This window comes from Hyperolius riggenbachi, chromosome 6, assembly GCF_040937935.1.
Source record: "Hyperolius riggenbachi isolate aHypRig1 chromosome 6, aHypRig1.pri, whole genome shotgun sequence".
NCBI lineage: Eukaryota > Metazoa > Chordata > Amphibia > Anura > Hyperoliidae > Hyperolius > Hyperolius riggenbachi.
Window position 1 is genome coordinate 201,062,984 of NC_090651.1, and position 25,478 is coordinate 201,088,461.

At 45.1% G+C, this 25,478-nt stretch overlaps 1 protein-coding gene across 1 annotated transcript in view; it reads left to right on the forward strand.

The window, feature by feature from the left end:
• The window catches only part of JHY (junctional cadherin complex regulator), a 250,608-nt gene that overhangs the window by 152,233 nt on the left and 72,897 nt on the right, over positions 1 to 25,478 (forward strand). Inside the window, exons 4-5 of the mRNA XM_068240301.1 lie at positions 11,455 to 11,768; positions 19,644 to 19,875. Of these exons, the coding sequence (XP_068096402.1) occupies positions 11,455 to 11,768; positions 19,644 to 19,875 (546 nt within the window). The remainder of the gene's footprint in view (positions 1 to 11,454; positions 11,769 to 19,643; positions 19,876 to 25,478) is intronic.

Below are 25,478 nucleotides of genomic sequence, written 5' to 3' on the forward strand. Positions count from 1 at the left end.
TACGACAGACAGGGCCGAATATGCAGTGTCACAATCACACAGTCACAATCATCACAAGAACATTAGCTCTCAAAAGAGCTGTTTTGGTGGTGCTTTTCAGCAACAAATATCAGCAAGGAGCAATCTAACAACACCTAACTAAGCTTTCCCTATCTCTGCAGCAAACTCTCTCCCTTCTCTCACTAATAACAGCAGCAGGCAGAGTGAGAAAATGGCTGACGCTGCTGCCTTTTATAAGGAAAGGGGGGAAGGAGCTCCAGGAGGCAGTGCAGCCTGATTGTCTGCCATGTGTCTGCTGATTGTGATGTAGAGGGTCAAAGTTTAGCCCGATGATATAGTATAGGGGGCGGGTCGAACTCACATAAAGTTCGCGTTTCGACGCAAACGCGAACTCGTGTTTTTTGAGCGAACAAGTTCACGTTCGAACCATTCGGGCCATTTCTACCAGGGAAAGCTGAACTATACTTTTGAGGGCTGCTTGTAGACAAACACCTGGGTTACCCTCTAACGTTAGAGATTTTGCAAACATCACATTTACAATTCACAAACGTAAACTTCCGCAAATGTTCGCAAACATGCAAACTCAGGGAACTGCCATAGACTTTGATGGCAGGCGAATTTTAAAACCTACCAATGTTTCTGGCCATAAAAGTGATGAAAAAGTTGTTTCTAGGGGTCTAACACCTGGACTGTGGCATGCCAAAGGGGGATCCACGCCAAAAGTCCCACCAAAAATTACAGAGTTGACGCAAAGTCTGGTTTTAACCCCTGAAGGGCAGAAATTGCACTATGCACAGCTCTGGGTGTCAGTGGGCTGTGTGGTGTCACACACAGAGAAATGCAATCAGATTACAGTGTAATAATAATGCACTGGAGTGGTACCATGCGTGCAACTTAATGTAGGAACAGCAGTAGTGTGCACACAGCTCTGGGTGTCAGTGGGCTGTGGAGTGCCACACACACAAAAAAAACACAGGAGACCAATGTGCTAGCCCTCAATAGGGCTGTTTGTGGTATTTTTCACAGCAAGTGAGGAACAAGAATACAGGCCTAGCTAATGTTTTCCCTACCTATCTGCAGCAAGTCTGACCCTGCTCTCATGAACAGTCAGCAGCCAGCAGAGAATGAATCCAATATGGCCACAATACTGCAACAGTTTCAGGTGAACTATAGTCCGCAGCACAGTATGGTCCAGTGTTTCTGTACAGTGCACAGCACAGTACATCTCAGTGTCCCATAATGTATCCAAGCTCTCCAGCACCCTCTGTAATGTATTCTATCATTCGAGAAACCCCTGCAGTGTAATCTAATGCCATTTCAGTTCCTACAGCAGAATGCACCCCACTTATCCACCCTTCTCATCCCCTCTCCATACAGAGAGTGTGTATGCTGAGGTGGTGGCATAGGTTGCATTCCTTAGGTACACCTAGGTCTGAAATTATTCTTCTACCAGTGGGCAAGTTCTCTTTTGTAATCCATCTCCAGGATTAATATTTAATTTTAGTTTTGCATAGTGTAAGGCCCGGTTCACATTAGCGGTGGCCATCCGGAATCGCCGTGCCGGAGCCGGACCGCTTGCAGAACGGACGGAACGGACGCACGGCATAGCAATGAAAGCCTATGCGTCCGTTCACATGCGTCCGTTCTGCCGGACCGGAGCCGGACCGGATCCGGGCCGGATCCGGACTCCGGCGTCCGTTCCAACATGCGCTATTTTTTGGTCCGGCTCCTCCGGCAGCCGTATCCGGGGCGGAGCCGGACTGCACCATCCGGCCAATACAAAGCAATGAGAGCCGGAGAGCGCACAACACACTGGCTACAAAAACCGGACGTTCTACCCCACTTCCTATGCATTTTGGATGGGGACCACATGGGCCCAGCGTTCAAAGAGTGGGGCAGCAGCGATTTCATGCTGGAGCTCTTTTTGGCAGCAACATGTCTGATATGTCTGACAAGGAGGCGAACAACAGGAAGGAGAGAATTCCCAGGTTTACGAGTAAAAAATGCCTGGATCCATGGTCCCAACTGCAGTCTCTGTATCCACGGATGGTCTCCACACGTCCACTTGTCTCCAACAATGACCCCAGACACTTCTGCTGACCTCCCAGACCCCAGGTATTTACAGGATGTGTATCTCCTTTAGAAACCGGATCCGGACCGCAACCGTGTTCACACCGCACGGAAACCGGATGCAAACGGACCGGATCCGGACCGGATCCGGATAGGAACCGTACGGATCAGGTCCGGTCCGGATACGGTGCGGTCCGGACATCCGGTGCAGTTTTTACTAAACCGCAAGTGTGAACGGGGCCTAAAAAGGAGTTGAAACCTCTTCAGTTGTTATTGCTGCCAATGACCCTGTCTGGGGACAAAAGTTTCTAAAATGCACAGATACAGCAGGAGAAGCATTAGAATCCCTGTCAGGTTTTATAGGTGTGCCTCATTTCCAGGGCCGGTTCTGGACTTTTTGCCGCCTGAAGCAATACATTGTGAGGCCAGAATTGAAGAATATTTCTTAGATGAGAACACAGACACCAATAAAAACCCAGGCAAGAATCTCTTTTCCACACGATCCAAATGGAAAAAAATGATAAAGCCTGAAACATCTGCACATATTTACTCTACAGAACAATCATTACAATTTGTTCATTCAGTGAAAAACTAATGTACAAACATTTCTACCCAGTTTTAGAAATTTCAGCCACATTTGCAAAATTGCCTAAACTCACCAAAAATAGTGTAATTGTTTCTTTTGCTTTGTGGTATTCCAGAGCTAAGTGCATTTGTGGGTTTGTTTTTTATGTTTTTTTTTTTACTTGGTAATATTCTCGTAATGTGAACTTTTTAGTGTTTTGATATTGTCTAAGAACCTTCTGTTTCTTTGAGAGAGAGAGTTGCGAGTAGACAGGCAATCTCACTCAGCCATCCTCGCTGAGAATGGCTTCCCTACTCACAGCCCTCACTTCAAAGGCTGGAACATAATGTACAATTTTTTAATGGCTCTAGAGCACGGGCACTCAGACTGGCTGCGCTGGGCGGCCGGCCTCCGTGTAAACACCTCATCAGAATCGTCTCCGCTTCCACAATAGCGGCCAAATGCAACTCGAGGAGCCCAAGCCTTTGATGTCCAGGATACTGGGGCCGATTCCTAGTCCCCAGATAATGACATGACATGATTGCTGCCTTTGTTGTCCCCTTTTCTGCAGAGAAGCAATTACAGGCCTCAATTTAGCGGAATAGACATTACACAGCTTATGATGCTCAAAATGCAATTTCATTTGATCATTTGCTCAATTTGATTGGTATTAATAGAACAAGTTCACAAAACAGGCAGCCAGAGGTTGAGGCCCGCTCCTCGTTCAAAGGGCTAATGTAGAAGCATGTTACGCCAGCCCAGTAAACTCTCACCGCACCAATACAATGCGTCAAAACAACACAACTGTGCAAAGAGATAAACAAAGGCAATTTTCCCTACTTTGGGTAAACAGATTGTGTTTTAGAGAGCACAGTAAAATCACTTAATGTATAACAAGTGATATATAATTGTCATTTTGCATATAGCCCACCTGCTAGTATGGAGATCCACAACATTTACTCTTCATTCAAAGGACAAGGGGATGTCCGGTGGATATAGAACCAACAGGTTGTGAAGGTATCATCTATAATTGCTGAATGATACTAAGGCAATCTAGTGGTCCACAAAAATGATCCAGAATCCACTGGGGTGAACAGAAGAAAGAGATGATAAGGGGCAGCCTTAAAGGGACCCTGGCCCTAATTTAATAGCAACTATCGCTTGCATTAAGGACTAATAACAACACAGGCAATGGCGTAGCAATATGGGATGCAGAGATTGCACCCACACCTGGCCACTGCAACAGAGGAGCCCGCTAGGGGCCCTCCTGCATTTATCGTATTAGCTTTCCATTGGTGCCATGCTAGTAATGAACACCTCTGCAGATGCATTGAATATTAGTAATCCTTGTTTTCTTACTCCTTACTCCTTGATTATACCTCTCTAACACTGCAGCTGTCCTTGGTAAGTTTTGACGCTCCATATCAATAGAGTTCTTGGGGGCCCATGTAAAACTCATGCTGGAGCCCCAACCTCCTTACTTATGCCACTGAATACAGGTGAATGTTTGCATGGTTCAAGTGCAGGGCAAACATTACCTTTCCTGACCAGGAGAGAGAAAAATCACTTGTGGGAAATGACATCTTTTTTTCTCTTGATTTACTTAGTGTTTTAAATGTGGGAATAATACTTTATCATCATAAATGTAAGGAATTGTCAGCCAAATAATGCTGCCCCATGATATATTTACCCGGTCTTCCTCCAGCCCCTTGCAGCCAACATATCCTATGCCGCAGCTCCACTCCCAGCTGCCGACCCGGGGTCCCCACCAGTGCAGAGGCCGACCTCGAGGTCATCCTCTACTGCGCAAGTGCCACTGTCAATCAAGTCCACGTTGTCCGCAGTGTGCTGCGCAGGCTACACTATGACAACATGGACTTGATTGACAGCGGCTCTTGCGCAGGCGCAGTAGAGGAGGTCAGCATCTGCACCGGCGGGCACCCCGGGCCGGCGGCTGCGAGCGGAGATGCTGCGAGGGACATGTGGGCTGCAAGGGCCTGGAGGAAGTCCCGGGTAAGTATATCATGGGGCAGCATTATTTGGCTGACAATTCCTTTAAGGCAGATGAAAGAAGTGTTTTACCAGCCTTGCTTAGGTTAAAAAAAAAAGTGTCCATCTCAGAATGGAGATTTTCAAATTAAATTCTATGTAACCTTCACTCATTGTTTCACTTTCTCTTCGCTCATCATAAAATGTTATTAAAGAAAAACAAACAGCATGGGTAACCCATTATCCCTTGAACAGCTGGGCCCGTAGGTATATGTACCTAGTATGCATGCAGTAGTTCCTTTATTAATGTTGCACAATTTTCCCATTCATAACTAGGGCACCACAAGAAAGCATCACTGATCTGCATACCAATGCCTCACATCAAGACTGAAAATAATTTACTAAGAAAATAGGACAGACAAATTTCAATGATATGCAAATATTACCAATAACCGATATTTCCAATAAATTTGGCCAACAGTGAATCAATTTTAATTGTACAATCTTACCACTTCTATGTAATATGAAGGACTACCTATTTGTCAGCAAACCTGCACTTACCTGTACAGATGCTGCCGCTGCTGAAGGCGGCGCATCTAGGACTTCCGGCGTGGCCGGCCGCGTTGATGTGGAGAGGGTCGGTGGCGTTGCTGTGGGAGGCCGGTCACATGGTGCACAATCTGGGGATAGGCGAGCGTGCGGTCAGCGTCGCACCTTTTATGCTCTCAGAAAACGTGTCAGCTGACAGTCGGTCAGCTGACACGCATTGTTCCTCCTCCGGTTGCTGATTGGCTGGGCAGGCTGGGGGCGTGCCGTAGAGCCCTTCCCGGGCTTCTTAAACTCCGGTTTGGCATTCTATCGTGGTCTGCTCTAGCTAACACTTCTCTGTGGAAGGCTTCAGACCATAATCAGCTCCTTGTGTGCTTTGAACCGGCAGGACCAGGGGGATTTCACACTTAGCTCAGTCATTGTTATATTGTGATTATATTGACCTCTGCCTGAATACTCACTCTGATTTTGCCTACTGATTCTGTACTTTTGCCCATCTGATCTGTTGTCGACCTCTGCCTGAATACTCACTCTGATTTGCCTATTGGTTCTGTACCTTTGCCCATCTGATCTGTTGCCGACCTCTGCCTGAATATCACTCTGATTTTGCCTACTGATTTTCTACTTTTGCCCATCTGATCTGTTGCTGACTCGATCTTGCCTGACTATTCTATATCTATTGCTGTGGCAGTTCTGCCTTCTGCTGCCACTATCTATATTGTGTCCAGTTATATTTGTCTGCTAGTGTCCCTCACACACTGGCAGAGTATTACACCTGTTTTGTCTGCTAGTGTCCCTCACATATTAGCAGATCGTTACACTATTATTCATAAAAAGTATATTCTCTCTATTTACCCTTCTATTACATAGATTTGTTAATATTGTACTATAAGGATTGTATAGTCGATGGGCACCTTAACATCCAATGACAAATAATACCAATAAAACACACATAAATTATGTGTATATGCATGCAGATTGTATCACTGATAAGCAAATAATTTCAAAAAGGTAGGTAAGCAGACATAGATAGTTAGGTTTTTACTGTCAGGGAGGTAGTGTTAAGTAAATTCCAGCTGCCATTAAAATTTAGTGACATGCAGATTTTTAGAGAATGATAGATTCTAGTAATATGAGGACAACAGTGACAGGCATATTTTATTAACAAGCAATAAATGACAGCCAGATAAGTGGCAGACTTAAGACTTACATGACACCAGGTAAGTGGTTGGTAGATAAGTTGCAGATAAGTGGAAGGTGGATACCTGACAAGCAAATGGGTAGCTAGGAACACTGGGAGGATGGGGAGATACTAAATACTGATTGGTGATTTTGGGTGGCAGGGGAGAGAGCTAGGGTAAACTGGATGTGTTGACTGGTGGCCCTTGGGGTGTGGGAGAGCTGTATGACGGTACTGAGTATTTGACGAGAGAACAAAGCCTGTCTCAGAATGCTGAAATAGGTTGTGTGTGATTGCTGGCTGAGAGAACTGGACAGGTGTGATGAAACTGAGGACTGTCTGGGGTGCTAAATCAGAATCAGAATCTTTATTTCGCCAAGTGCGATCAAGTCGTACCCGGAATTGGTTGTGGTTCACATGGCAGTGGCAATAGAGCAAGACAGAAACGAGACGTTAACAGATACAAGCAGTACAAAAAACAGACAGGCAGCAACACACAGTTTAAATTTCCGATTGGCTCGCAAGCAAGTTATGAGTCTTGAGTCATGAGCCGCCACCCAGGTGTGGGTTTGTGCCACTCAGGTGTGGGTTTGTGCCACTCAGGTAGTAAAGTAACAGCACTTGCACCTAGAGTCATGAACTTCCTGTAAGTGCACCAGGTGACGGCTGGGTTACATGCCTGCCCCGGCTAGTGTGCGTCGACCAGGCATATCTCGACTGAGTGGGGCTAGAGCGCCACTGATGGGCTGGAATTCAGCAGGATGTCTGCTTGTGGAAAGAAGGTGTCTCTGCGCCTGTTGGTTCTCGGGCGGATAGTCCTGTAGCGTCGGCCCGATGGGAGGAGCTTGAAGAAGCGGCAGCCTGGGTGGGAAGGGTCCTGGGAAATCCTGTTGGCCCTTGCCCTCATTCTAGAGGTGTAGAGGAGGTCTAGAGGTGGCAGTGGAGAGCCAATAATCCTTTCCGCTGAACTGATAACTCGTTGGAGCTTGTACTTATCTTTGGCGCTTGCCCTTGCATACCACACGATGATGTCGGAGCAGAGGGTAGCTTCAATAGTGGCAGTGTAAAAGCTGGACAGTAGCTCCCGTGTCATACCGAATTTTTTCAATTGGCGCAGGAAGAATACTCTCTGCTGAGCTTTCTTCTGGATTTTGGAGGTGTTCTGTCCCCACCTAAGGTCGCTAGTTAGGGTTGTGCCAAGGAATCTAACACTAGATACCCTGGAGACTTCTATCTCGTTGATGAATACAGGTTGATGCGTGGGGGGAGTCTCCTGAAGTCCAAGATCAGTTCCACTGTTTTTGCTGCATTAAGGACGAGCTTGTTGGCCTCGCACCATCCGCAGATTCTCTCAATCTCGCTAAATGAGAGAATGGGAGTGAGGACTGAATGAGAGCAAGGACTGACTGAGAGTGCTTAGTGTTTACAAAAGAGCAAGAACTGACTTAAGGTACTGCCTGCATTGGTAGAAATGACTGCTGCTAGAGACTGCCGGGTGTATGGGACAAAAGAGAATTGCTGTGGGTGCAATCTAGGTAAGAAGAAAGTGAGGGTTGTTGGAGGTTGGTAGGTGCGAAATAAGAAGGTGTTGCTTGCATGGGGTCTATACCCCATGCAAGCAGAAAAAGAGAGACTGGCTGTGGGTGCTAGCTTGGTGGAGAGACAGTGAGGGCTGAAGAAGGTTGCTGGGTATGTGGGGTGAGAGTTAGACTGGCTGAAAGTGTTAAAAGGGGCAACCGTAAGGTTGGATGAGGGTGCTGGGTGCATGGGGATAAAGTGATATTGGCCGAGGGCCCTGGGTAGGTGGTGGGAAGTTGAGGCTTGCTGAAAGTGCAATGTATTTGAAGGTGGGTGAGGCTAATTGAGGGTTCTCTGTGGTAAGTTATGAGGTTTATTAAGGATGAATAATGTGTGGAGATGCAGGTGAGGCTGAGGCTGCTGGATGGGAAAGGTGATGCTGGCTAAGAGTGCTAGGTGAGGTAAGACTGGTTGAGGGTGCTCGATGGGGTGAGGCTTGCTGAGGGTACTGACTGGGATACTAAGAGGTTGGATGGGAGTGCAGGGTTGGGGGAGAGGTTGGCTAAGGGTGCAGGGTAAGGTGAGGCAAGTGAGGCTAGGTGAGGGTGCACGGTGAGATGAGATGGCAGGAAGAGGCAGGTAAGGCTGGATGAGAGTGCTGCTGGGCAGGGTGAGTAGGCAGGGGAGGTATATGAAATTAGGTGCAGAGAAGCAGGTGAGGGTAAAGGTCCTGGGTGGGTGAGGAGAGGTGATGCTAGTGTAAAAAATGTTGAGGCTGGCTAAGGGTCCTAGATGAGTGAGTTGGCGTGGAGAGGCAGGTGATCCTGCCTTAGGGTGTTTGGTGGCGTGAGACTGCTGGCTGAGGGTACTGGTTGATGGGTGTGTGTGTGTGTGTGTGTGTGTGTGTGTGTGTGTGTGTGTGTGTGTGTGTGTGTGTGTGTGTAGGGGGAGGGTGTATAAGGGGAGATGCATGTGAGGGTGCTGGTAAAGGGGGCTGAGTAGGTGAGAAGAGGCTGGCTAAGGGTGAAGGGTAAGATGAGGCAGGGGAGGCTTGATGATGGTGCTGGGTGGGGTGAGTGGGTGGAGAGTAGTAGATGATATCAGATAGTGAGGGTGCTCGGTGGAAGCTGAGAATGCTGGTTGAGGAGAGTCAGATGAAGCTAACTGAGGAAGGTCAGGTAGAGGCAGATGTAGGTGCTTGGGGGAGAAAAGCTACCTCTTTGGAATCTATGGGATCAATACTGCTACAATTAAAAAAGGAACAACTGGAGCCTAAAGTAAAATAAAAATCTTCACAACTGGGCAAAGACGGAGACAGTAGGTGAGCTTGCTTGCTGGCTTTGATGGAATGGGCAAATGAGATTGCTCACTGGTCTTGATGGGCAGAAGGTGGGCTTGCATGCTAGCTTTAATTAAATAGTAGGGGAGCTTGTTTGTTGGCCTCAATGGGCTAGCATGTGAATATGCTGACTGGTGGGAAGGCAGGTTAGCTTGCTGGCTATCACTGGCTAGCAGATGATTTTAGTTTCTTATCTTGCAGGTGGACTTGCTTGCTGGTTTTGAGTGGCAACTGGGCTTGCTTGATAACTTTAATGGGATGGCAGATGGGCTGGAAGTTGGGCTTTCTTGCAAGCCCTAATTGGATTAGATTAAATTATTACAGTAAAAAAAACAATTTGTTTCTGCAGGTCTGAAAATTGGTGTCAAAAGTGAGCAAAAACCACAATGAGCACATAGACAGCAGGAATAACCTGACAGACAGTAATCATGCTTACTTGCTGACCTTGATGGGCTGAGTAGGTGAGTGAGCTCACCAGTCTTGATGAGGTAGGTAGGTAGGCTTGCTTGTTAGATTTTATGGGCTAGCAGGTGAGTGTGCTGACTAATCTTCATGGGCAAGAAGGATTATTTGCTGGTTTTAAAAGGCTGGCAGGTAGACGCGTTTGCAGATCTTAAGAAACTGTCAGATGGGCTTCCTTGCTGGTCTTGTTTGGCTGGCCTTTGCAAGCTAACAGCTTAACTTGCTTGCTGGCCTCGACGGGCAAAGGCTGTGATGTGAGTATGCTGACTGGTCTTGATGGGCAGGTTGACTTTGTTGATCTTAAGGGACTGAAAGGTCACCATACTTTCAGGGGAGGGAAAAAACTGGCCTTACTTGCTAAGTCTTATTGGATGGCAGCTGAGCTTGCTTAAAGGTCTTGATGTTTTGGAAGGTTGTTGTGATTGTTAGCTGGCATTGCTTGGCTGGTATGTGGGCTTTCTTGCCTTTATTGGCTATTTAGAGACCTGTCTGAAAGGATTTCATGGGCTCTTTCGTTGACTTCTTGAGAGCTGGTAGGAAAGTTTGTTCACTGGCCTTGTTAAGTGAGTGCTCTAGGCTTCCTCTATGGACTGTGTGCACTTGCAGGCCTTCTGCCTGACTTTGATGCACCAGTTAGATTCTGTTTACTGGACTGTTATTTGTTCACTGTTTAAAACCCTCAAAATAAAATAACTATTTAACTGGAGGTCAAAGAAGAACTGGGGCCAAAATTGTAGGAGAACCTCTCCAAAGGGGGCACAGACAGTGGGAATAACCTGAAAGGGGATAGCATTTTTGCACTTTATTCACAACCGTTGGGCCTACTGCCTTTCAAAAGAGACATTTTGCTTTTTTTCCAGGTTGAATTTTAAATCTCAGAGAATGTTTATTATTATCTACATAAACGATACCAAATGTTTCCAGTCATCTATATAAATGTCATTGAACCTGATGAACTAACCAGCAGTAATATTGCCATGCAGAGACAGTGCAGGTCAATATAACCGGTACTACTGCACCAGTGTACTGCGAGTTATGCTATTAGTGTGACCTGCGGTACTCGAGCATGTACCGCAAATTACACTAATAGCATGACTCACTGTACTCGAGTACTGCCAGTCGCCTTAATAGCATAATTTACACTGCTGCAGTTGTAGCGGTAATATTGCCGTGCACTGTCTCCGCATGCCAATATTATCGCTAGTTAGTACATCACGCCCATTAACTGCAGGATTTGTAAATAACTATTATAATCTTGCTCTCAAAATGCTACATAACCACAATATGTAAAGCCTCATCTACACGTGTAGATGAGGCGGCGATCCGGCAGCTCGAATAGCCGCCGGATCGCCTCTTCCGCGTCCCCGCACGTGCCCGCTCGCCGCGCGTGCGCCGGCTTCGATTCCCCGCTCGTCCCCGCCGCCGCCGCTTATCTTCCGCTCGATTCCCTGCCATTGTCCCCTCACAGGGAGCGAGCAGGAAATCGGCGGAAGCAAGATCCGTCCTGTCGGATCTTATCAATCGAGCCGCATTAGCGGCTCGATTGATAAGGAACATCGCGGCCGCATCTACGCGTGTAGATGCGGCTTAAGACATGTAGCTTGCTCAACATAATGTACATCAGATTCACAACCTACCACCAACAACATAAACATGAAATGTAAAGGGTTATTCCAGATAAACGTATATGAATATGTTTTGATATTGACTTTTTAATGTATAGGAGTAAAATTAAATTGCTTTTAATTGGTTTACATCTAACAGTCTAGGTTTTTTTTTCAGAACAGAATGCCAGCTACAAATGAGACACTGCCTGGAACGGAAGTAAAAGACAACAATTTGCTAAAGGTAGTATCCGCAGACAAGACAAAATTTACAGATGGGCACAACAAAGAACTAAGTTTGAAACCCACACGTGTAGGAGGTCTATTATCCGTGGGAAGCTTGCCAATACTGAATACTGTGGGCTTTTCTTCAGAACATCCAAGATATGAATCTTCAAACAAGTACTTTATTAGCTGGAATGAAAAGCCTCAAGAATTGACAAGTAATAGGAATTTGGGATCGACGAGAAACACCTTGGATATTCATTGTGGGTGAGCATTTACAGTAATTTACCAGTTATTTTCACTCAATGTCATTGTTCTGCTAGCCTTTAGTGTCAGTGGCATTCAGTCACAAAGATTTTAAAGTCCACCTAAACCCACTGTTAAACAAGATACGTCAATAAAGATAATAGCAATAAGGATGATAAGTGAATATACACATTGTACAGACGCAAAGCAGTGGACAGAATGCTTGTTTCAAAGGCCTAATATGCTTGCCACTGCAGTACTGCCTATGTTGTGTTCTCTGCATTCAGCTCATGTCATGATGTCATGACCAGGTGTAACTGCGTGACACCAAAAGTAAAGAAAAAAGGTACTAGATTACATAGTCCAGCACTACTGAAATACAGTAGAAATAAGATCTTTGTTAAAGAAACATTTTGAGTCTCACCTAACAAAGGTTTTTTTCACATACGCCCTGACCCCCCCTCCAAAAAAAAAGAAAAATAATAAAAAAAAAAAAAAAAATATATATATATATATATATATATATATATATATATATATATATAATCTCAAACAATAACACAAACAATAACCTAGTGAGTTTGGTAGAAAAAAAAACACGGTCCAAAGACATCTGTCCATCCCGTTCAACCCAACCCCCCCCCCCCCCCCCCCCCTGACTGTTCTGAACCCAAACATATCCCAATAGCACTCCGTGCAATACATTGCAGAGAAAGATATATTTTTTTACTCTTCCAAAAATGTAATGTTACATTATAAGAATAATTTCAATTCCAAATTTGCCCCACAGTAACATAATTAACACCAAAAATTAGCCATGGTTGATTGTCCATGACCACACCACTGGCAGCATTAATGGTTCTTTTGGACAGGGCACTGAATGCCGGGCAATAGAGAACTACAATGTCATGGGGTCACCATTGCCCAGACATGCATCGCCATCACCACCACAAAAACAAAGCTAGATAATCCTGTTGGCAGTGGCTATGGCTCTGGGGATCAAATGGCTAAGAAGATCACAATAGATTGACTCAGACATCCGTAAGATGCTAAGGTACTAGTTCTGTAAGAAAAAGTAGAGGCGGTGGCTGCCTGACATCCCTGTTGCGTTTTTTTGATACTTTATTTGGGTGACTGAACATTGTTTATTCCTAAGTTGTATTCCATATTCTCTGAAATTGTACCTTTGTAGCTGGGATGGAGAAAGGAAACCAGCTAATAATTATCACGTTTTTCGATACTGCAAATACAGGGGTCCCTGCAAAAGCATCATAACATGAACACAGACATGTGAAATGGTTGATCTTCCTCACTAGTCCTCATAAAACTGTTCCCATCCACCTCCTCCTCCGTGTACAAGTAATAAAGGCGCCTGGAAAAAAGGCATCCCGCACCGCATCCCAGCGTACACTGTGTCACTCCGTGACCAGGAAGTTCAAATAGAGCGCCCTCTATTTAAACTTCCTGGTCACTGAAGTGACACAGGAAGTTAATGTACGCTGGGATGGAAGCAGGAACAGAGCGGTGCAGCGCGGAGAAGATGCCCGGGAGCCAGCGTCAGGTAATGTATACCTGTATCGGATCGGCCGCCGCTAGCGACGCGCTCCCTACCTGCGGGCGATGGACGGTAATTTCCCGCACGGCACGATCGACGGACCGATCCGATTTCGGGTGGAAATCGGATCGGCAGGTGCGAACGATTGGCAGCAGATTCGATCCCAGTGATCGAATTTGCTGTCGAAACGGCGGCAAATCGGGCCAGTGTATGGCCAGCTTAACCCTTAATCCTAATACTCAACCCTGTGGTGCCAAGCTTTTAACCCCACCTGGTGGTGCCTAACCCTTAACCCCACCTTCCCCCGGTGCCTAACTCTCAATCCCTTGCTATGCAGCTGCGAATAGAGGCAAAGCCCTATAATCTAGCAGTCAGCTGGGCTACCTGCTGTGCAAATTGCTGCTATTTTATCAGGGCACCCAAATTTCTGATCTTTGCCGCTATTCGCGACTGCTATAGCAGGTTGCCTTTTTACCGGCTTTGTCTTCTCCTCAGGCAGCAGCCCTGGTTCTTCCCTTGTTTGCACAATGCCTGGGACATGGCAGCAGACACTCAGGATTCACCTAATCTGTGTTGGAGATCTGTCATCAGCAGCTTCATAAAATTCTCTCTCATACTCATCCTCCTCTTCCACCTCCTGCTGACTACTGTCCCTTTTTCATCGCACTGCATTCTAGGAATTAGGGGATGGAATTTTCCCCTCCTCCAGCTGCTCTGTACTGTGCAAAGAGCCACACACTGTTTGAACAAGCAGATAGATATTTATGGCCTTATAAGGAACCTGCCTGTTTCTGATAATGTTTCCGCCGAGACCTGGGCAGAATCTGTTGCTTCCGGGTCCCGGCGCTTGTTCCCTGCTGATGTCTGCATATGGTATGGGCCTTCCTTGGCAACTTATCCAAACAATGGTAAGCTGCTGTGCAGAGACCTATAGGGAAAGCTTAGTTAGGCTCTTGTAGGCTTCTTAGCTTGCTCCTTGCTGATTCTTATTGCTAAAAAAAGCACCCCTCAACAGCTCTTTTGAGAGCTAATCTTGTTCTTGTGATCTATTTTGTGTGTGTGTGTGTGTGTGTGTCCCACAGACACTTGTGTTGCATAGACAGCCTTGGTAATTCCTACTGTGTGTGCTACTGGCAGGCCCAGCACATTCAGTGACTACCTGTGTGTGTGACAGGTGCACATTGTAATACTCATCACTGCATATACCTACTACCTGTTATTCACTTCAGTGCACCCACCTACCTACGTGAGCGCAGGCAGTGTCACTGTGCCTGTCCGGTAACTTTCTGTGTGTGACAGGTGCACATTGTAATACCAATCACTGCATATGCCTACCTGTTGTTCACAGTGTACCCACCTACCTACGTGAGTGCACACAGTGTCACTGTGCCTGTCCGGTAACTGTCTGTGTGTGACAGATGCACATTTTAATACCCATCACTGCATATACCCACCTGTTGTTCACTTCAATGCACCCACCTACCTACGTGAGAGCATGCAGTGTCACTGTGCCTGTCCCGTACCTGTCTGTGTGTGACAGGTGCACATTATAATACCCATCACTGCAAATACCTACCTGTTGTTCACAGTGCACCCACCTACCTATGTGAGCGCACGCAGTGTGATATTTAATACCACCAGTCACTCTACCTGTTCACGGTACGTGTGTGTGACAGGTGCACATTTGTAATACCCATCACTGCATATACCTACCTGTTGTGTTCAGTGCACCCACCTACCTACGTGAGTGCACGCAGTGTGATATACCACTCCGTGCATACCTGTTAACTGCACCTGTGTGACTCATTGTATTAGTCAATTCAGTGCAAACCTTTCACTTCATCCCCCCCCCCCCCCCCAATATGGACAAAACAAAAGGCAGAGGCAGGCCACCTGGCAGGTCTGTTCGAGGTCGCGCTGTCGTGATTTCGTGCAGCTCTCGACCAAAGTACAGTGTTCAGAAGAAGGCATGTGCCATCAACTCCCAATATTGTCAGGACGTAGTTGACTATTTAACACAAAACACCTCATCTTTCTTAGCTTCCGCACGGAAGCGTGACATATCTTCCTCCTCCTGCTCTGATTCTGGCACCCCACTTAAAGAGAATCCGTATTGTTAAAATCGCACAAAAGTAAACATACCAGTGCGTTAGGGGACATCTCCTATTCCCCTCTGTCACAATTTCGCCGCTCCCCGCCGCATTAAAAGTGGTTAAAAACAGTTTTAAAAAGTTTGTTTATAAACAAACAAAATGGCCACCAAAACAGGAAGTAGGTTGATGTACAGTATGTCCACACATACAAAATACATCCATACACAAGCAGGCTGTATACACCCTTCCTTTTGAATCTCAAGAGATCATTTGTGTGTTTCTTTCCCCCTGCATATCTCATGCACTGAAGTTTCAAGCTGCTCTTTTCTTCCTGCAAACAGCTTTGCCCTTGCCTGAATTTCCTCAGTATGTGAAAGCCCAGCCAGCTCAGAGGACGATTTATCCAGCTTGTAAAAGATAAGAGAGCAGAGAGAAGCTGCACTAATCTAAATATCACACAGGCAGTGTGCAGAGAGGGGCCTGAAAGGGGGAGTTCATAGCAGAACCACAACACTGAAGAACTTGGCAGCCTTCCAGACACAGGCCGACAAGTCTGACAGGGGAAAGATACATTGATTTATTACAGAGACTGTGATAGCAGAAAGTGCTGCAGTAAGCCAAAACACATTACAATAGCTTTTGGAACTTGTCGGATGATAAAAAACAGGATGCAATTTTTGTTACGGAGTCTCTTTAACATTCAGTCGGCCGTCACCACCAAAGTGCCATCACCCCAGGGCTCAGCGGTGTGGAATTTTTTTTGTGTGTCTGCTTTAGATGAGAGCAATGCCATCTGTACTCTCTGCCACCGAAAATTGAGCCATGAAAAGACCAAGACCCGCATAGGGACAACTACCTTACAAAGGCACATGATTACAAAGCACAAACTGCAATGGAATGACCACCTGAGGAAAGGCAGCACACAAAAGCAAAGCCACACACCGCAGTGTAAGATACCATCACGCAATTTGTTCTCAAAAAAGGCGATACCTAAACTGTACCGTGATGTTGAAAGGCAAGTGGTGATATCTCTGGCACACAGCGTTGGCTCAAGGGTCCATCTGACCACGGATGCCTGGTCTGCAAAGCACGCTCATGCCTGCCCGAAGACTAAGTCAGTCCCCACTCACAGCATCTCTGCCTGCACGCCATGTGACTGCCTGCTCCAAGACTAAGTCGCTCCCCACACAGCATCTCTGCCTGCAAGCCGCTTGACTGCCTTCTCCGCCACCACCAACAGGGTCCAGGACTCCAGGTGGATTCCGGAATTTTTAGGGCTGCTGCTAGCAGCGGCCACTATACTAATGTAATTTGTTCTGACTGCAGCTGCAACAACAAAACAAAAGGCATGTACATGTGACAATTCCCCTTCATGATCACTACCTTGCCGCGGTGAAAGGGCTTGCGTATCACAATGAAGCAATGACCGACGGCTATATGAGTGTGTTGGGGAGGGGGGGGGGGGCACAGACCCACGATAATAAGGTTGTTGCTTCATTGTGGACAGACCAAATTTGATCAGCTGGACAGTCACTGTTCTGTCATTCAGCTACCTCAGCCCGGTGACCATAGGGGCTGGAAAGCCGCCATCACCTGCAGTCTCATCATGGTGCGCACCAGTCCAGCACGGCTGTCACTACACAAACAGCTGTTTGCAGTCACTGCATACCTTTCACTGCATCTTTGACTGCACATTGTATTATACCTGGCAGTCAGTGCATACCTTTCACTTGAATGGATGGCAGACTTGCCCTCCATAACAGATTCTCGTTCAAGGATTTAAAGTTGATTCATCTCATATACAGCAGGGCCTCGAAAGTCCTCCTGTATTGTTATTTTTGGTCACTACCTCGGGACGAGCATGCCATGCCTGCTGCCTTCCTTGGATGTGTGGTAGCCGTTCCTGCTCCTTTGCCCACAGCGTGCCTGCTGCCTGTCTTGGATGTGTGGTGGTGGTAGCCATTTCTTAGGCTCCCACTCCAGACCAGAATCAAACCAGGATTCCCCGGCCATTACCTGTGGTCACCATGCTACTGAGAAAGTACCATTGAAAGTTTCACACAGTTGAATGAATGGCAGACTTGCCCTCCATAACACATTCTCGTTAGGCAAGTGGTGTCATCTCTGGCACACAGCGTTGGGTCAAGGGTCCATCTGACCACAGATGCCTGGTCTGCAAAGCACGGTCAGGGCAGGTACATTACTTATACAGCAAATGGGTCCTTACTTGGATGTGTGGTGGTGGTAGCTGGTTCTCAGGCTTCCACTCCGGACCGGAATCGAACCCTGATTCGCCGGCCATTACCCGTGGTCACTCACAATGGCAGACTTGCCCTCCATAACAGATTCTCGTTACAGGTACTGAACAGCCAGCAGAAAATGTAATGTAAAAAAAATAGATGTAAGCTTTACCAATGGTAGAGAAAGAACCATCGAAAGTTGATAAGGCAGTCAGACATTACCTGATATAACTGAGGAAGAGCAATCTCGCCATGGTGCGCACCAGTCCAGCATGGCCATCACAACACAAATAGCTGTTTGCGGTGCGTTACACAGTGAGTTTGGTGTGTTAGTGTGAAGCAGTACTCTAATTACACTCCCTGATTGATGTATACACATGCAAGATGATGTTTTAAAGCACTTTAGGCCTGCAACTTAGCATTAAATGTGATTGCTGCCCTTAAAACGCTGCTTTGTGTCAAATCCAGATTTTTCCCCGGGACTTTTGGCGTCTATCCCACTCATCCATGCAAAAACTCAGATGTTAGACCCCTTGAAACATCTTTTCCATCACTTTTGTGGCCAGCATAAGTGTTTCTAGTTTTCAAAGTTCGCCTCCCCATTGAAGTCTATTGCGGTTCGCGAAAGTTCACGCGAACCGAACTTTTGCGGAAGTTCGCGAACCCGGTTCGCGAACTGAAAATCGGAGGTTCGGGCCATCTCTAGTAGTGACCCGTGAAACGCAATGCATACTTGGAGCTTCTTAATAAACTGTTACTGTAATTATAGTAACGTTCCATTGTCTGGTTCTTTTCTACCAGAGGGAGGTGAGTCCACCTACCTCCCCCTTTTAAACGGATTTTAATTATTTTACTCTTGTTTGGCACCTCTGTTATACCTGTCTTGCGATTACTCACTGCTGCGCCCAAGTCTCCTGCGCTGGAATGAAAGTGTTTATGCCACAGCACCCTCTGTAGTCATGGTGCATGCTGCCTAACAGTTCATCTATGTGTTCTGCTGTGCTTCTAGACATGTGGAATTGTTCCTCAGAATGGATCTGGCTTAGCAAGGGCGCAGCAGAGGGCATCAGCTGGCACTTTTGGGACGTCGGAGGGGAAGAGTGGACACAGCAGCCAGGGGCAGTGAAATTTGACTCAGGAACAGTACATTGGTACCAGGTGAAAATAAAAACCAAGATCTTCGGCTTTTAAATGATGGTTGGATCTCACCAGCAGAGAAAAATAGAATTTGAAACGGAGACTACAAAACTTGCCATTGGTATTATATGGCTATGTAAGTACCCTTAACAGTACATAACATACAAGTGTGAACTGAAAATTGTGCCAGATTGTACATAAAAACTAATGTGTGCGTATTGTAATTATTGGCATTAAATTCATCAATCTTATTGTGTCACTGTTTTGCGTCAAAGAGTCATGTTTCTGGGGAAGGTTTCAAGGAGGCATTGGATAAAGTTTACCAAAATCCCACTTTGTATCTCTTTTTTTGAAGATTCTAGCATAAAATGTTTGAAATGCTGCCACCGCTAGCATTGTACTTATCAACACAATAAAGACCTGTGGAATTTGTGGATTTTCATCTCCCATCTCTCTCATTTCACTAATAAAAATGTTGGCCTTTCATGATCTGTTTGATTGGTATAGCAATCAAACATTTATCATGTTAAGACACATTCTTTGGACCCAGTGTTCTTCTCAGGTTGAATGTAAATGTTATTATATTACATAATATATGTCTAGCTTTAGTGTGTCATTGTTTGTGAACCCCAGGTTTTAGTTTGTCATTATTCTGTGAATTCCAGTTGTGTGTGTCACTGTTCTGGGACCTCTGTTTTAGGATACAGAAGTGTGTCATTGTTGTGGAATTTCCACATTTCAGTGTCAAATATCCCTGAATGCCAATGTAAATTGTTTTATAGAACAAATAACCCTATAAAAGTGATTTGATTCTAATGTTGCAGCTCATTACACAAAATATATTTTCATCGTTTCATCATTTCACACTAAGGTTATCACAGGAAACTGCTGCAATCCCTCCAACCTACAATCTCAACAACTACGACTTTCTAGCAGACGACAACAAGCCTCTGAATGTTGTCCCAAAAAAGACCAGTATAGACTCCAGCAATCTGACTACCACTGAGCACCACAAAACAAAACCCAGTGAAAGAGAGAAAAATTCAGGGGAAAGTTGGAGCGGGCACCAAAAGGGTCATCGCATGGAAGAAAGTAATCAAAAGGTAATATTCATAATATTATGATTCATTTAGCTATTTACATTAGCAATAAAGTCATAGGGCTGTTTCTCACCATAGGTGATTCCACAGCGTGGAATCTGTACTGGAACTGGTGATCAGCAAACTGCTAGTGCAGTGGCTCCCTATGGAAGCATTCACACTGCATTGTTTGTGATTGCAAATATGTTGTTCCCAGGGCTTTGGGAGCAAGCGTGAAAAATCACAGCAAAGCCACAGATAAATTGATGTTTTTTGGCGATAGGACTCAAAGCGCTTAGGCTCTCTCAGATGCAGTAGTTGGTAGTAGGATGAAGTATTTACACAACAAAAGTTATATTTCTGCAAATGCCAAACTGAACAGGTGGGTTTTCAGTTTGGATTTAAACACGTCCAGGGATGGAGCTGTCCTGATCTGCTGAGGTAAGGAGTTCCAAAACATAGGAGCAACATGACAGAAGGCTCTGGGACCAAAGGTTTCCAAGTGGACTCTGGGTATGACTAGATTATTAGAACCTGTGGATCTGATATTGCAGGGATTACTATGCAGCTGTAACATTTCTTTCATGTATCCAGGGCCCAGATTATTTAGTGATTTAAATGTCAGTAGGCCGATCTTGAATAGGACCCTCCATTTTATAGGTAGCCAGTGAAGGGAGTGCAGGACTGCCGTTATGTGGCAGTGACGGGGTTGGTTGGTTAACAGTCTGGCCACAGTATTCTGTATCAGCTCTAGGCGGTGCAAGTCCTTTTTTAGAAGGCTAGTGTAGAGAGCATTGCATTAGTCCAGTTGGGATGTAATGAAGGCATGAACTAAGGTTGGTAGATCTTCTGGGGGGATGAAGTGCTTGATTTTTGCGATGTTCTTCAGGTGAAAATAGGATGATTTCACCACAGCAGAGATGTGAGTTCTGAAGTTTAAATCCCCATCAATTATAACTCCCAGGCTACGCACATGATCAGAGCTATGTAGATCTGTGCCTCCTATTCTCAGTGGTGAAGACTGCAAGTTAAGGTGTTTTGTTGTCATGTGCTGCCCTCCAATCAGAAGGACTTCAGTTTTGTCTGCATTTAGTTTCAGCCAGTTGTCACTCATCCATTGCTGTAGTTCGCCTAAGCAGGCGTTTAGAGTTGGAGTTGGATCTGTCACACCAGGCTTGAAGGAAATATATAGTTGGGTGTCATCAGCATAGCAGTGGTATGTCAGGCCATGTTTTTGGATTCTTTTTCCAAGCGGTAACATGTAAATCCTGAAAAGCAAGGGAGAAAGGATTGAGCCCTGGGGCACCCCTTACTTAAGTGGTACAGAAGTGGATAGGAAGGGCCCCATAGACACTTTTTGGGTTTTGCCATGCAAGAAGGATTGGAACCACTGAAGAACTATGCCATCAATGCCGCAGTATTCCTGTAGCCTGCTTATCAAGATGTCATGGTCAACTGTATCATAGGCTCCAGAAAGGTCTAGCAGTATCAGGATGGAGCACTCTCCTCTGTCTCTTGCCATGAGCAGGTGGTTGCATATTTGGATGAGGGCAGTTTCAGTGCTGTGATGTTTCCTGAAGCCAGACTGGAATGGGCCAGAACTGTTGTTTTGTAGGATTTTGGCTTCTAGCTGGAGATATACAGCTTTTTCAATTAGCTTACCCAGAAAGGGAAGGTTAGAGACAGGTCTGTAGCTGGTCATTGCATCTGGGGCCAGGGAGGGTTTTTTGAGGAGAAGCCTGATGATTGCTTCCTTCAGTAAAGCAGGAAATATCTCTGATTGTAAGGGACTGTTTACAATTTTGAGGAATACCGGTACAAACAGGTCGGGGCAGTTTAACATGAACTGTGTTGGGCCAGGATCCAGGTCACAGGTAGTTTGGCGGAGGTGAAGGAGGATGCTTGATGTGGCTTCTTCATCAATTTCTTTGAAGTTTGACCAAGGTGTTACGTTATCTCTGCTAATGGTCTTCAGTGCTATATTAGGTTCAGATGCTGTAAGTTCGATGGCGGACCTTATATTGGAGACTTTGTCTGAGAAGAAATGGGCAATTTCGTCACAGAGATCCTTTGAAGACTGGATATTAAGTTTTTGACATGCCAGGTTGCAGAGTTTTTCCACTGTGCGGAACAGCTGGGCTGGTTTGTTAACTGCATTTGCAATCTCGTGTGATAGAAAGAATGACTTTTTCTCGGTGATTACTTTTTGGTAGTTCTTCAAGTGGAGGATTATGGCATGTTTGTCTTCTGGGGACTGAGATTTGCGCCACAGTCTTTCAAGTTTTTGGCCTTGTCTTTTCAGCTCTTTTATACAGTTATCAAACCACTGTGCATGATGGTGTGGAGTAAGGTATTTGGTGCACAGAGGAGCAATGGTCTCAAAGGTGGAGGACACACATTTGTTGTAGTTAAACACCAGAGTATCAGGGTCCAAGCTAGAGTCAGTCAATTCATCAAAGCTGAGGTTATCTCGGATATGTTGTGGTGTTAGCCCTTTTAAGCTGCGATATTTTATATGGTTCTTGAACTGGTTTTTGACAGCTGGTATTAAGAGGGAGAAGTGGATAGTGTGATGGTCTGACCAGGCAACAGGATTAATTTCCACACTGGCTATTGACAGACCAGTATGGAATATAACGTCCAGAGTGTGACCTATATTACTATCCCCCCTTTATCACTCGTGGTCCAGTGGTGATTCCCCTGCAACTCTTTCCCCCACAGAGATTGCAGCAGGAAGCATGTTTGTAAGTATATACTGATCCTCCTGGTTGCTGCAATGATTGGCTCCCTACTTTCCCTCCACCACCACCCTCTAATGTCGGCAGATACCAGGTCCCGAGTGATGATGTCATCAATTGAGACCTGGTACGTAAAGCTGTAAAGGTAGTAAAGTGGTTTTAACGTTTGTTATCAGTGTTTTTTTAAGGTTAGGCATCACTGGGGGAGGGGGGTAAGACATCTTAGGGAGTTTAGGTAGTTAAAGTTAGGCATTGGTGGGGGTGGTGGTTTCTGCTAGGCATCGGTAGAGGGAGGGCTCTGTGTGAGAATAGGGTTAGGATTAGCTGTAGTGAGATATCAGCATTAACTAATATTTTACTACTGGAATGAGCACTGCAAAAATAATAGAATATTTGTAAATTTAACAATATTGTACTAGCGACTATTTAATTCTGGTGCCCAAGTTTCTGGGGCCCTTTTTGCATGTATGCGAGAGCAACATTACCCACCAGCATCCATGCAGAAAACAGAGAAGAAAATGATCCACACTCTAAAAACATCTGCTTGCTTGAAGATGTTTATACAAAAATAACCATGCATCAATAAATACAGAATAATGACACGTCATAATAACATGTTTATTTGTAAAACAACTCAGTGAACAGCACACCATTAATTATTCAGAAACAACAAAAAAATAAAGCACACTTTACTTAGTCTGCAATATGGTACATAGCCCTGCAGTAGCCAACATATAGTGGAGCTCAATAAACAAAGCATGTACAGTATAGCTGGCATAGTAATAAAGTTTCTGAGATATGCAATTTGGAAGCACTCCCCAAAAAAGGAAGTGTGAACTTGTGTGCATTGCTGCAATATGCATTGCTGCATGTGAACGCGCTGCCCATACAGTTGTATAGGTATGTTCACGTCTGTGTAGTAATAGGACAGGTTATCCAAACGTACTTTTAAGTGCGTTTCTGGATAATGTGTGCAATAATGAGTACGTTTACCGTAGCCATTGTACATGCTCAGAAGAATAATGTTATAATGTATAGAGTGTAAGTTGTGTTATACAACCAATTTGATGATGCATCTATTTTCATCAATTTCTCTATGTTTCAAACACACTATCCAATCACCATCAGTCCACACGATTTTCAGATGGAATACTTTCATTGCAACCTGAAAGCAGCAGGCAAAAATAAAGTCTAACCTTTTACATCACCTGACAATCTCTAATAACCATGAGTCCACAAGATCTTAAGTTACCGTAAATAGTGATCACTGAAATCTAAAAGTGCTCACTGGCAATGAACTCGAAACTTTGATATTACGCATGTAATTGATTATGCTTCCATTTGTATCAAATTTCCCTTGTCACAGCACTAGTCTCAAATTATTGTTAGTCCACAAGATCTGACTTTGGATTATGATCACTGCAATCTGAAAGCCCTGACCCTAAAAAATGACAATTGAACCTTAAAAGCAATCAACAGGGTCACACCTTCATCTATTTACTTACCGCATATACTAAAGTATAATCCAATATGTTTTGCTCCTAAAATGCCCCCCAAAACAAAACCAAAGCTTGGTTTATACTTTGGTCAAGGCAGGGTACAAGTGGAAGGTGGCCCTAAATTATTTCATCCTGCATACAGTGTTAACTTGTTGTTTAGTGGTCCACCTCCCTTCCCTACAGGGCGTTCTCTGTTGGTCTTGTAGCCCCCTCCTTAACTTCTCTGCAAACAACTTTAGCAAGGAAGTATGAAATCTTCCCAGGGAGGACTTGAGAGGAGAGGAACTGGCCCCTCCCCCACTGGAAGCTCTTTATGTCTGGACACAGTGTGATTGTTCTTGAACTTTGACTACACCTTGTTCATCACTTTCAAATCTCCAACTTGAATCTCCACTTCAGCATCACGTGGACTATGGGTTGTCTTCATCACTGAATGAGCAATCACAGGAGCCGTGGCCAGGAAGTCACACGCCATAAAGTAGTCTGCTGCTCACTCAGGGTAGCAGCCTATCAACCCATAGATTTTACAGCCTGTGGGAGCTTACATCTACCACTAGTGCTGGGGGTCAACTGGTGTCCAACTACAAAACAGGGTGTTTAATTATGTTGCCTTTCCGGAGCCCCTCTCCCTGTCCAAAGGAATGCATAATCTAAAAAGCTTCTGCAGCCATGTTTAATAGTTTTGTAACACATAATTTTAAAATGTTTACCACTGTACTTCACAACAGCAATTTACAGCAAATTACGATAGACAACACAGTTACAGCAAAATAACCTTCTCACTAACCAAACTTATCTATAACATAAAATTCACTGCCAGACACAAATTATTGGCACATCCCAGCAGTTTCTCATCAATAATCATAAGCCAAGAGTCTCTGAATCTGGCCTAACTATCCAGACCCTCGGCCATATAATTAATGACACTCCAGCTATAATATATCACATAAACCTCAGTCCAGACTTCTCTGTGATGCAGAACTGTGGATGGCGAGGGGTATTATCCATAGTGTGCGTTGCCAGCCATTAGCTATCTCAGAGTTGTCACCCACCTGGCCTTTGATCCAATTATTGATTTCCACTGCCGGACAAAGACACAGTTCTAGGTTAGAAATTGCTGCAGCCTTTCAATGGATTTCTTGTTCATCGCCGTGGTGAACATTTTAAACTCCTGTGAGAGAGTGGTGGATAACAAATCTGAAAATAATTAACAGCAAACGATTATGTTTTGAAAATGAATATGTGTGGGTCACGCTGGCGGAGACTTTGTTCCCAGAGCGATAAAATGTCATTTTCAGTCCATAAAACGTTAGGAACAGTGGCAAAGGGAAGGGTCGTAGTAAATGAGCAGGGAGCTATAGAAAATGCTGTTTTGCTGAAATTAAATGAT